Below are 14,203 nucleotides of genomic sequence, written 5' to 3' on the forward strand. Positions count from 1 at the left end.
ATTTTTGTTAAATATTATTTTGACACAATATTAAATTATTACAAAAACAAAATACATGTGTTTGTAGATGTTGTTGTACAACAAGAGATGTCGCTACTTTACTAATTTACATTGCTCTAATTATAATATTAAAATAATTTTTGTTTCTAAAATTGACTTAACTTTTGAACCACACTAATATCAGATTAGTTATCACACATAGACTTTTAGAAAAATTTAAAAGCAATATTTTTAGTTAAAACATGGACGTCATTCAAAACGGTTGGTTTAGTGAAATTCAAAGCGAGCTTTGGCCAGGACAATGTTTTTCTCTAAAAGTTAAAGAAATCCTTCACCAGGAAAAATCAAAATATCAAGATATAAAAATTATTGAAACGTAAGAAAAATTTAGATTTATTTATTAAAAATAAACGGAATATTCATATTTACATACATATAGTAGTATAAAGGCGAAACTGATTGTCAAGGACCTCAGTGCCATGTCAAAGACTTAACTGGTGAAAATGTATTAGTAGAAGCACAAAAATAAACACACTTGTTCAAAATGTATTTAATAAAAAGTGTATTTTGTGGACATAATTTTTTGTGAATAATTAATGGAATTTAATTTACAAGTGAATGGAAATATTAGTTAATTCATTTATTTGAAAAGATATTTTATATTAAAACATACACATCTTTTTGTTATTTTTTCTGTAAAATGTAATATACTATCTTAATTTTCAATGCGAAATGTACAACTTTTCTTTTTTCAGTTTTAATTAAAATGAAATGTTAAAGAATAAAAAATATTTTTATTCTTTAACATTTGTGGACTTTTTTATAACAAGTTAGCGACTTTTCTTCATGATAAACATACACTAATTAAGAAACTGAATTTAATTATTTTTTGTTAACATTTTTAACTTCCGCCTGAGGGTAGAAAACAATGTCCAGGAAAAACTATTGACGGGTATAAAGGGAAATGGCGGCATTCCAGCAATATAATTTTTATACCCTCCACCACCATCAGTGGTGATAGATTGTATATATAAGTTTGTCATTCCGTGTATAACACCAAGAAATATTAATCCGAGACCCAACAAAGTATACATATTCTGGGTCCTTATGAAATTCTGTGTCGATTTAGCTATGCTCGTCTGTCCGTCCATCCGTCTGTCTGTCTGTATAAAACACGCTCACGTTAAAACGAATCAAGGAAATTCAGCCAAAATATTCATTATTATCCGGTACAGTTTGGTATTGAAAATGAGCAAAATCGGTTCACATCGGGAAAAGTTATGAATCAAAATTAAAAACAACTCCGAAAAAATAAGTATTTTTTTATACATTCTTATGTAATTTTCTCGAAAACTGTGCAAGATAATTTCATGAAAATCAGCACACATTAGTTTCGGCCCATATTTTCATATACCTCCCATACAAAAGTACATATTCCCGGAAAATGAGTTTTTTGTTATTAAATTCCGTCAGAATGATGTTATCTTCACATAATTTTACAAATTAAAATCTTATGTCAATAGAATTAATTGAGGGAAAACATATTCTTGATCGGTCCATAATTGGACATAGCTCCCATACAATGTCCACTCCCGAAAATCACTTAAACGCGCATAACTCATTACTAAATTAAGATATCAACATAAAATTTGGAATAAGTATTGCTTATATGCAAGGAAATATTACGGTGTTACATTTTCCCGATCGGTCCATAACTGGTCGTAGCTCCCATACAAGGACCCATCGTTATAAATCACTTAAACGCACATAACTCATTATTAAATTAAGATATCCATATAAAATTTGGTACAGGTATTACTCTTTTTCACAGAAATATGAAATATGAATATTTTTCACAACTATTATAATGATATTTTTTTTCGGATCGGTCCATAATCGGCACACAAGGTCCCTGCCGAAAATCACTTAATCGCACATAACCTATTACCAAATAGTGATACCCATAAACAAATTTGGTATACATACTATTTTTGTACACAGAAATGTTATTTCAAAATGTTTTCACGTTCGGTTCATCTTTGTTCATAGCTTCCATTGCTCTTCATAGCATATACATTTCTTTTATATACGTAAATTACACTATATTTTTTTTTTAGAATCATACTAGGTCCCCTCCAGAAAATCACTTAAATGCACAAAACTAATTATCAAATAACATTACTTATTATCAAATAAAGCTATTGATACAAAATTTGGCAACAAACATTAGTTTAAAAAGGTCCCATGCAAGGCTAAATTACAATATATATACAAAATTTGATTGAAATAAAGCTTTTATGTACACAAATTTTACTTCAAATTTTTTTTAAGATCGGTCTATAATTAATCATATCTCCCATACTGGATCTTGCCCCTAAAAGCAATTTAACCGTAGAACAAAATTATATACACAGAGAATCAACTAAGTTTTTTGCCTACCTTTTTTAAGAGAATCTTGTTTTTTGTTCATAAATAAAACTCGAAAAACAGGTATTTTGCATATTGAGAATTCCGGTTAATTTCTTTGGGTTTTTCAAATTATTTTTAAGTTTGTCATTCCGTTTGTAATTTCTATAATATAATTTTCCGACCCTATAAAGTATATATATTTTGGATCCTTATAGATAGCGGAGTCGATTAAACCATGTCCGTCTGTCTGTCTGTCTGTTGAAATCAGTTTTTAGAGGACCCCAGATATCGGCGAGATCCGAATCTTCAATAATTCTATTAGACATGCTTTCGAGAAGATCTCTATTTAAAATCAGCAAAATCGGTCGGTAAATAACGGAGATATGAGCAAAAATCCGAGACAACCTCTGAAAATTTCATCAAAATTTGTTATAAAAGCAACAACAACACTGTATATAGAAAAAGATGTACACGTGTGTGTGTAGATGTATTTGGTTTTATTTAGCTGTTTTTTTGTATGTTTGGAATCCAAACATACAAAAAAATACACAGCAAAAAACATGATTTGCATTTTTTGTTAAAATAAAATAATTTTCCCTTTTGTTTTGCAAATATATTTTTTAATGAATAGAAAAAAGTATTTAAAACGTTTTCAATTATATGAGAGTAGATTGTGAGTTATTGTACAATAATTTTTATGCGAATAATGTAAGTTTGAAATTTAAAACTAACACAAATTTGTTCCAAGTGCTTTTTAAAACAATTTTTTTACGATAAACAAAAACAAAATCTACGTCTCGTCAATGTTTACCAGCAATGAATACGAAAGTGTTGTTGTCTTACTCTTGCTTGTATACTGTTAAGAACAACAACAACGTATTGCTATTGTTAAGCGCATGTAAGTGTATAGAAAACACACTATCTATAGCTAAGAGTGCCAAGCGCATAGGGCTTGGATCACTAAACACTAAGAAGTGAAACGCTGTCATTATTTTACAACAACAACGTTACGCTCTTCTCACAGACGAGTGCTGTGTAACTCCCACACACATGTAAGAAACTTACTCTCTCTCCAAACTTCAAAACTTTGTCGCGAAAATTCGTGGCTTATAGAACTTGAAAATATTTTTTATCACTTAACGTTATATTTTATTATTTTTTTGCACTTTTTAAATATATTTAATAGCCCGAAAAGATTTAATTTTTTACAAACGAAAAAAAAAAATATTTTTTATATTTTTGACATTAAATTTTTGTTGTTGAAATTAAAACGAAAAAAGAACAATGTTGTAAATTTTCGTATGGTACAAGAAAAAAATATTTCAACTAACTTAGTTATTATTTCAATATTGCAGATTAAAAAGCAAAGATACGCTCACGTCATTGCGTTGTTAGTTTTGTTTTTTTGTGTTATTCGTTATGTATGTTTAGATATCTGTTGGTTTAGAAGCCTTGTGTATTTTGTGTTTTATTTCGTTTAGCGTTGTTGTTGTTGTTCTTTTTGTTTAGCTTTTGATGTAATAATAATGTAGTCGGGAAAAAATTTATCACTATGGTGAAGGGTATATAAGATTCGGCACAGCCGAATATAGCACTCTTACTTGTTTAATTACTTTTTGAAATTTATTGTTTTATTGTTAAGTATAATTCAATTGTAATTTGCAAAAATCATATCCTCATTGTGTGAAAGTGTGATGTTATTTGCCATAAAAATATTTAAAGGATAATAATGAGGCAATTTCGAGATAAAAAATTAGTTTAGATTTCTAGAACAAGTGTAAATCAATAAAATATAATTATAAGATGTTTAATCAATAACATTAAGAAATATTAAAAATAGAGCAATTGATGATCCAAAGAATTATTAGAAAAATTCTTTAATTGTCAAAGGGAGGCGACTTGTATCTAAGGAAAACCATTGTACTCCTGATTTATCTTCTCCAAAATCCATATACGAACTAGGAGGAACACTATGTTTAAGTTTAGACCTCTAAACAGACCTTAGGTAGCTTGGAACCAATGTAAAGTGAACTGTCGTGTAGTACAGGAAAAATACCTAATTTAAATATTTAAATGTGATTATCATTCCCTAAGGTCAACAAATGCAATATTTTTCAGCTAATACATACACTTATATAATTATCTTATTCATAAAATAAAGCATTTAAAATATAAAAAACAAGTAATATTTCTATATTCGGCTGTGCCGAATCTTATATACCCTTCACCAAGTATGTTTTAAAAAACAGTTTTTATTTATTTTGTGTCTCTGCACACATGTCACACATTACATACACACAAACAAATATGAACTGTTGCAGGAAGAAATATTAACCGTTGTACTGTAATACCACCGTCGAACTGTATTACACCCTCAAACAAATATGAGCTGTATTACCAACATATTACTGCTTTATCTCCTCGTTCTTGTTATACCCTCCCATTCGTGAGAACAGAACAGCATCCAAACATACAAAAAAATACACAGCACATACGCACATGTCCATCTTTATCCAATTAACAGTGTTGTTGTTGCTTTTTTAACAAAGCATGAAAAATATGTGGCTTTTTTGATGAAATTTTCAGAGGTTTTCTCGGATTTTTGCTCATATATCCGTTATTTATAGACCGATTTTTCTGATTTTAAATAGCGATCTTCTCGAAAGCATGTCTAACTGAATTATTGAAGATGCGGATCTCGCCGATATCTAGGGACCTCTAAAAACTGATTTCAACAGACAGACGGACATGGCTTAATCGACTCCGCTATCTATAAGGATCCAGAATATATATACTTTATAGGGTCGGAAAATTATATTATAGAAATTACAAACGGAGTGACAATCTTATATATACCCTTCTCACGAAGGTGAAGGGTATAATAAACAAGTAAGAGTGCTATATTCGGCTGTGCCGAATCTTATATACCCTTCACCATAGTGTATTTTAAACTTATTAGTTTTATAAATTTTAAATTTATCCCGTCTACATTATTATTACACCAAAAGAAAAACAAAATGAAGAACAACAACGCTAAACGAAATAAAAAACAAAATTCACAAGGCATCTAAAACAACAGACATCTAAACACACATAAAGAAAAGCGCAGAAAAACAAAAACAAAATAAACAACGCAATAAAACCAACCGACTTCTAAATATACGAACAGAATTTACAAAAACAAAATATACAACTCAATGACGCCAACAGCATCCAAACATAAAAAATACACAGCTGAATAAAAACAAATACATCTACACACGCACATGTACATCTTTATCCAATTTACAGTGTTGTTGCTTTTTTAACAAAGCAAGAAAAAATGTGGCTTTTTTGGTGAAATTTTCAGAGGTTGTCTCGGATTTTTGCTCATATCTCCGTTATTTATAGACCGATTTTGCTGATTTTAAATAGCAATCTTCTCGAAAGCATGTCTAACTAAATTATTGAAGATTTGGATCTCGCCGATATCTGGGGACCTCTAAAAACTGATTTCAACAGACAGACAGACGGACATGGCTTAATCGACTCCGCTTTCTATAAGGATCCAGAATATATATATATATATATATACTTTATAGGATCGGAAAATTATATTATAGAAATTACAAACGGAATGACAAACTTATATATACCCTTCTCACGAAGGTGAAGGGTATAAAAACAAGATTTTAGCATGTAATAGTTCTATAGTGGTATATGGTGATGTCCCCATACTTAGAGTGGCTAGAAAGGTACTTAGTGTTATATTTATTGAATAAGAATCAATATTCTACAATTCTAAATAAAATTACACAGTACTCGCCAAATATATGGGGTTTCCGTAAAGTAGTTTTTGTTTATCAACACAAAATGACCAAAAACCCAGATAATTTTTGTTATAATATATAGATTTATAACTCACTAAACATTTTTTAGGTCCAAATCCATTGATTATCTAATATATCATGTATCCAATTCAAAATGACTTTTAAATTTTAGAAATTTAATCAAAGAAACCATAGATTTCATGTTAAGTCAAATATGTATAAATTCTTATAGGTATATAGGATGATAAATCGGTTAAGAAATGTCAAATTTAGTCGTTCCATATATATAGGAGTAATAATATATAGGAGTAATAATAATATTAAATATTATAAAATAATGCAGCAAAAATGCAAAAAATCCTAAAAAAGCAAAATACTTTATTGACCTAAAAAATTAACAATACGTTCACATTTTATCAAAAATCTAGTTAATTAATATCAGTATTTTACTTTTCATGGTAGAAAATTAAAATATAAGATATTCTTTAAAAAATACAACAAACAAATTACTTCATTTTGATAAAAATAATTGTTCAGATGTGTTTTTCTTAAAATTTATAAATTTTACATAGGTAAATTACTTTATTGATTCACTGTATATATTTTGAAAATCCTTAAATCTTTCACACACATACATACATGCACATTTTTAAATATCGTTAAAGCATATCTTAGGGTGCCATAAAAATATAAAAGAAAATGTGGTTTGTAATGTTCAATAAATCTTTTAATTGTAACATATTTAAGCTTTTTAAATCTTGGGGTTTTTCTATTTAAGGCATGAGAAAACTTATTTCTACAAATATTTGTTCGACTAAAAAAGTAGCTGGTTTAGGGTATTTAAGATTCGGCTCAGCCGAATATAGCACTCTAACTTGCTCTTCGTAAATTTAATTTTTAATTATTCAATTATCGCCAAGCTTCTCTATATAGCTGCCCCAATGTACATTTCAAAGTTCAAAAAGGGCTGAAAATCTTTGATAAGCAATACTTATTGCTTAAAGAATTAATATTGTTTAGAAACTAAAGTTCAATAAAATTTCATTTTATATACAAATAAACATACGTTCAGATAACAAATTACACTACCCAGCAAAAAAATTTTAAAGTTGTTCAAGAATAATGATTTCATTTGTACGTATTCTAGCAAGGCGAATACAGATAAGGTGGTGGCAGTTCTGCAACGACAACATTTTACATGTATTTTGTTTTTGCATTTGGTTTACGTAGATGTCAAAAACCATAAGTACGGCGAATTCATTTGATGCAAAATTTTCGTAAAAAGTTTATATTTTATTAAAAAAATAAAGATAATAATATAAAAATTTGTGAGGAAAATATATTATAAACTGAATAATGTTTGTTTTAAACGAAAAAAAGCTATTCTGGCAGATTAATTTGCAAAATTTAAGTGTGTGCCTGAAGTTAAGTAAAACTTATTTTTTTGTGAAAAATAAACATGAAAAAGTACATATTAATCAAAATATTATATTACGAATGAATATTTGTTGCGAATGGATAATTCTACTCCGGCGGAGTAATTTTCAATATTTGGCCATATTGTTGTATCCGCCGGACGGGTAAATACCTCATATGAGTTTTGATATATAAAGCGTTCCGGAACAGACTTTTTGTAATTTATCTCATTATCCACATAGTGTATATATAAAAAAAAATATTGTTTAATTTGTTAACATTTAATAGATTTCAAAATTAAGCCATAACGTAGAAGTCAGCTGCCGCTAGCCGGGTAAATACTTCATATGCGTTTCTTAATATTAAGTGTTCCGGAAGAGATTTTTTTATTTAATCACGTTATTCACACAATATTAATAAAAAATATAAAACAATATTGTGTAATATGTTAACATTTAATAGAAAAAAAAATATGTTTCCTTAATAACATATTTGTATACATACCAATTATGACAATATTTAAATAAAACAAGTAGGAAAGTATAGTCGGACATAGCCGACCATATAATACTCTATACCATGAGTATATTATTAAAATTTTTATTTTTCATAAGAAACTTTTATGTTGAATTTCCAAAGTATTTAAGCAATTTATTGATAAAAAACAAAAATTTCTAAATGAGGCTTTATACAGGTCAAATAAGGGCCGATCCTCCGTAAATTTGGGAAAAGGATATACTTTTAAATAACAGTTAGTTGAGTTTCATTGCGATACAAATTGTTACAAGTCAATTTTAGACGTTTAAGACATTTTTTGAAGGGGGGTTTGTATGGGGCGAGGGTCAAATAAGGGCCGATCATTAAGAAAATATGCAGTGTCATTTATACTTATATAAAACTTATGTTATAATAAGGGCGTCTGTTTATTGCATACTTAAAGAAATTATGACGTGTTTAATTTTGACGGTTACAGTAAAAATTAAACACGTAATAATTTCTTTAAGTATGCAATAAACAGACGCCCTTATTATAATATTAAAAGAAATGTTCAATTCACAATCATGTTGTATATTGATCTTCCGCAGACAAAAATTATTTAATTGTAACCTAGTGTTATTGATTATCTGAACTTATGTATGTATGTATGTATGTATGTATGTATGTATGTATGTATGTATGTATGTATGCTTATACATATGTATGTACAATTTTGTTCTTTATGTAATGAGGCATAAAGTAGTGCATATCAAAGATTTTAGCCCTTGAATGTGATATCAATTTTTGATCGATTTTTATAATTTTGAAGATAGTTCATCAAATTATGGCTTCTGCCAAAACTATTTTAGAATTGGGAAATAATATAATTTCTTCGATTTTCATTAAGAAATTGCTTAGGAAATAGTTAATATTGTGGGTGAATTAGGTTGATTTGTTTTGAAACGGGCAAATTACTGTTTTTATCCTTAAAAATGATTTTTGTCTGTTCTAAAGTTAAATTCTTTCGATTTCGGAAATATACAAATACTTGAGAAGTATTTTGCTGTAATCAGTCAAAAGTTATATATTAGAAAATTAAATGAAATTAGGTAATAAAAAGGGAAGTTTCGTATTATTCATAAGGTTCACACCTATTCTAGAAATTTGTTTATTGAGGTTTTAGGTACATTTTTGTAGTTAACTGTTTTCTTAAATTTTAAACGGTTTGCTACTTATAGGTCTTAAAAAGGAAAATAATGTAAAACAAATTTAAATTTTGAGGATTCTGATCATGAAGATAACGTTTTATTTTACTTTATATGTTCACAATTCCGAAAGGTTTGGAAGATATGAGCCTGAGAAAATGCTCACTTTTTTCAAAAATGACAGCGAGGCCCCAAATCTTTAGTGGCCTATAACTAAAAAAATTGCACGACTTTAGGCAAAACTGGAAGACAAGGAACTTCCTATTATTGGTCTTTTATTATATAGTGGTGTCCGTATATGGTTATTTTTTTTGTGTTGCACTGTGCATTTTATAAATTTGCGTGTTAAGAGTTGTGTGTTTTTTAAGAAAACAACATTAACTTGACACGCAATAAAATAGCAAAGCTGTAGTACTTGCCTCCAATGCCATCACAGTGTTAAAATAATGAGTTAAAATGCTAATAAAGAAGTAGTGAAAAAAGGTTTTAACACTTTACCTCATGAATGAAAGTTTTTCCTGTTAGCTATGTATATTAAATAATTATAATTAAAGCATAATAAGTTTTTAATTTCCTTGATAGATAATATTTCCTTGATAGATAACACCGTACAACAAATTGGGAAAAATTGTTGCACACATGAGGAAGACCATATACGTTGGAAACTACATAGTTGATATAGTTAAACTACATTTTTGGTTTTTTATTTTCTGATCGTTTCTTCCTTTAAAAGGACTTTAAAGTTTGAAAGGAAGAGTAAGTATAATTATATTTAGCTTGAATTTGGTTTGGTATAGTAGGTCAATATAGGTATCGATTGAAAGAGGAGAATAACAGTATTTTTTATAAATAAAATAGTTTTAAAATGTTAAAATAAAAAAAAATAAAAAAATGTCCTTTTAAAGTTTAATCCTTTAATATCCTTATTTTCTATAGTCAGTTTTTTAGCAAAAAATATATGTTATATTTACAAATATAGAGTTACAGACTCCCAAATTTCATGTCTCAATCTTTATTCGTTCTTTGTAAAAAAATTAAAAGTTAAAATGTATTCAAATTAAAAAAAAAATTTGTTGAGAATATTTTGTTTAATTTAATTTATTATTTATACCAATTACCTACCCCATTATCTCAATGTCTGTTAATTTTTTATACTAACGTTAAATTGACAGTTTTCAGACAAAATACCTACGAATTAAACATAACCGGTGGTTGAGATAACAGGCCTTAGTGATGAAAACATGCATGTTCCGAATTCTAAAATTTACTTCAGGGTAATATGATAAGCGCAATATTATTATAAATATAAATTATAATATAATTAATATAAAGATTAATATCACGATGAAAAGCTACATAAAAAACGCGTATATATGTAGACATGAATCTTTTCTCTTAATTTTATAATATACATATTAAAGGCCTGCACAAGACATCAATAATGCGACAATTTGTTAAAAAATTTTGGGTGCTTATGATGGCGCACACGATATTTGTTTAACAAATTGTCGCATTATTGTTGTCTTGTGCAGGCCTTTAATCTCTATTTGACTCTAGCCCACTTTCAGAAAATTAGTTTTTTTAATATGTCGCAATTGAAATAAAATTCAACATAAATATTTTATTTTCTAAAATATATCACATTTGAAAGAAATTCACACTGGTGTAGGGTATGATATGCTCGGCCCATTCCGGCTATACTTTCCTAACTTGTTTAAATATTTATGTATATCGTGGTTTACTAATTGCACAGGATATATCTTCGCCCTGTTGTATTTTTTAATGAAAACTATATAATAAACTACTTTGATAACATTATTGGGAGGTCAAAGGTATTTTTAAAAGATATATAGAATTTATAATAACTATAGAGTTCGGAATAATTGGGTTAAAATAAAAAGGAAAATGTACTTTCCCAGAAGGTAGTTTTAATATGAAAGGATAAATAAATAAGGATAATAAAGGATAAAGTTTTATAAGGATATTTTTTACATCTTTTTATTCTTAAATAATAAAACAAAATACGAGATAAAAATACTACCATTGTCCTCTTTAGTTTGATACCCATATTGTTATAACAGGGTGGCTAAAAATATTTTATAAAAATGTTTGAAAATTGTATGTACCTCAAATTTTAAAGTCCTTTAAAAAGGACAAACGATCAGAAAATGAAAAACTGAGTACGCAGTTATACTATAAACATTATGTGCTTTCGTATGTATATAGTTTGGTTCGTGTGTGAAAAATGGTGTTGGACGGTGTAATATTTAATAATTTACATTTAATATTATAAACGAAATGATTTATTTTATGTCACACAAAATTTTTTTCAACCCTTCCAAAGAGATGAGCCCTTTTTCTAATCAGTTCCGAATAATTTTTAATTCTTTTTTAAGCGATCTTTACAAAAACAAAGACTCAGTTTACTGATTAATCATCTAAAAATCTTTCAAATACGTCTCATTATGACAATGACTGAGCCGAAGCCCTTTTTTGAAGCTTTAATAATGGGCTAGCCTATAGTCTAGTCTATAGGCTATAATTCAGTATATAGTCTAATAATTAATTGAGATATTATTTAATTAATATATTATTTAACTAGCTTTTTATACCCGGCGTTGCCCGGGATTTTAAATTATTTATGTATAACATTAAATTTATAGATCAATATATGCAAATTAACATTGACTTTGCTTTGTACGCCTGCAATAAATATGTCGAAATTATATATTTAATATATATAATTCACAACAACTTTCAAAAAATTTACCAAAAATACACATTTTCTCCCTTTTCAAAATTCATTAGGCTTGAATGGTAAAAAAATTACCTTTAAAATTTTTAATTTCATAAAGCTATAAAAAAATAATTTTCTCATTTTACAAAAAATTAAGAAAGCTAAAACCAAAATATATTTCCTTCCTGTTTTACTTTTTTGAGTTTACATAAAAATACATCCCTGATCTAATGCGACGAAGAGAGCCAGACGAATGGTAAATTTTCCATCCGTATTTTCTCTCAATGTGTGAAGGCTTCATTACATTAAGTGGATTTCATCCCATCCGTATCCTTCTACACAAAATTTTGAGAGATCATATTTCTTATGTTCTCGTGTAAAGCAGTTTTAGATTAAAAAATATTCTAAAAATACCTATTAACATTATTTAATAGATATCAAATGCCTATTAAATTTCATTAAATTCAGTAAGTTCGTTGTCATAAAAAGACGTAATTGCATCATAAAATGCAGCAAAAATACAAATATTTCCTTTAATTTGTCAAAAATACTGATATTTATAAATTTAAAATGTTGAGTATAACTTTCCACAAATTAAAAAACTTCATATGATTTTAAGAATATGAAACAAAATTCGTTTCTTTTATCTATAAATTATTAGTTCATTAAAATATTTATATTTAAAATTTTAAGTATATAAGTAGAAAATATGTTTGTTTCTTTATTTAAAAAATAATAATTTAACCGCGTTCCCCATTTCGTCTCTTTCTGTTGGAATAAAGATATAACCAGTTGAAACTTCGAAGTAAAGATATACAAAGATATATTCCTTTTTAATACCCAATTTCATTTAATTTTCAAATTTATATTTTTTGACTGATTACAGCAAAATACTTCTCAAGTATTTCCATATTTCTGAAATCGAAAGTATTTAACTTTAGAACAGACAAAAATCACTTTTTAAGAACAAAACAATAATTTTGTCCGTTTCAGAACAAATCAACAAAATTCACCGAAAATATTCACTATTTTCCTAAGCAATTTGTTAATGAAAATCAAAGAAATTATATTATTTCCTAATTCTAAAATAGTTCAAAAGGGCTAAAATCTTTGATAAGCACTACTTTATGCCTCATTATATGAAGAACTAAATTTTACATACATACATATGTATAAGCACTCATACATAAGTTCAGATAATCAATAACACTATGTTACAACTAAATAATTTTTGTCTGCTAGTGGAATGAAATATTTATTTTTAACGCAAAATTTTGAGATAAGGAGGTTTTAATGTTAAAAATTTTTCAGTATTTTAAAATGAGTAATGTTTTTTTTGGTGCTTGTGCCTTTTTGGACTCTAAACAATAAACATAAAACAAATTATATAAAAATATAAAATTCTTAACCCATTGTTACCAACTTAATACTTTTTTAATTAACAACAAGTAGGAGTTCTATAATTGGCTGTGCCGTATCCTATATACCCTTCACCATGATGTGCTAAAACAAAAATCTGTACGAATTTATGCTGAATCTTACATACCCATCAAAATATAATCTGTAATATTAACATTAACATAATTTCGACTTTCAATGGGGCCTAATATGCGTGTAGGGTCAAGTTATACGACCTTTATAAAATATGACAAAGTCTTTATTTTCAATAAAACTTATTTTGTCAAACTTTATTAGTGATGCCATTTTCGAAAGTGATATTTGTATGGGGCTTTAATCTAATATCGCCCGATCTCCATCAATTTTTATTAAAAAACTAGTTTTAGTATTTACTAAAATTTATCTATTGGGAATAAGGTCAATTACAGACAGATAAAATTTGAAATGATGTGGCTCTTATAAAACCTTCTTTGACGAATTTCATCGCTATATGTAAATGCTTCTTGAGCTATAAGCGCTTAAGTCATTTTGTGAAAGGGACCTTATATGGAGGGTAAGATCAATTATAGAGCAATCCTTTTAAAATTTAACAGCGAGATTAAGGTTCCTATGAGACATGTTCATGTCGAATTTCATTTGTTGAACTTGTATTTTTGCCTCCGTTATAGGCCTTAAACTTATTTTTTTGAAGGGGACGCATAGTTCCCTATAGAACAAAATTTAATAAAAATACAAGGAGTTGTCGTAAATTA

The 14,203-nt window shown here is 27.6% G+C and overlaps 1 protein-coding gene across 2 annotated transcripts in view; it reads left to right on the forward strand.

The window, feature by feature from the left end:
• Window positions 1-224: 224 nt before the first annotated feature.
• LOC111686208 (spermidine synthase) overlaps window positions 225-14,203 on the forward strand; it is a 35,916-nt gene continuing 21,937 nt past the window's right edge. The window contains exon 1 of one of the 2 annotated variants that reach the window (XM_023448548.2): window positions 225-376. In XM_023448548.2, coding sequence (XP_023304316.1) covers window positions 243-376 — 134 coding nt within the window. In that variant the 5' untranslated portion in view covers window positions 225-242. Of the gene's footprint in view, window positions 377-11,515; window positions 11,523-14,203 lie in introns of those variants that run through there. The other variant, XM_046949808.1, reaches the window with a different exon arrangement.

The sequence above is a fragment of the Lucilia cuprina genome, chromosome 4 (genome assembly GCF_022045245.1).
Source record: "Lucilia cuprina isolate Lc7/37 chromosome 4, ASM2204524v1, whole genome shotgun sequence".
Classification (NCBI taxonomy): Eukaryota; Metazoa; Arthropoda; class Insecta; order Diptera; family Calliphoridae; genus Lucilia; species Lucilia cuprina.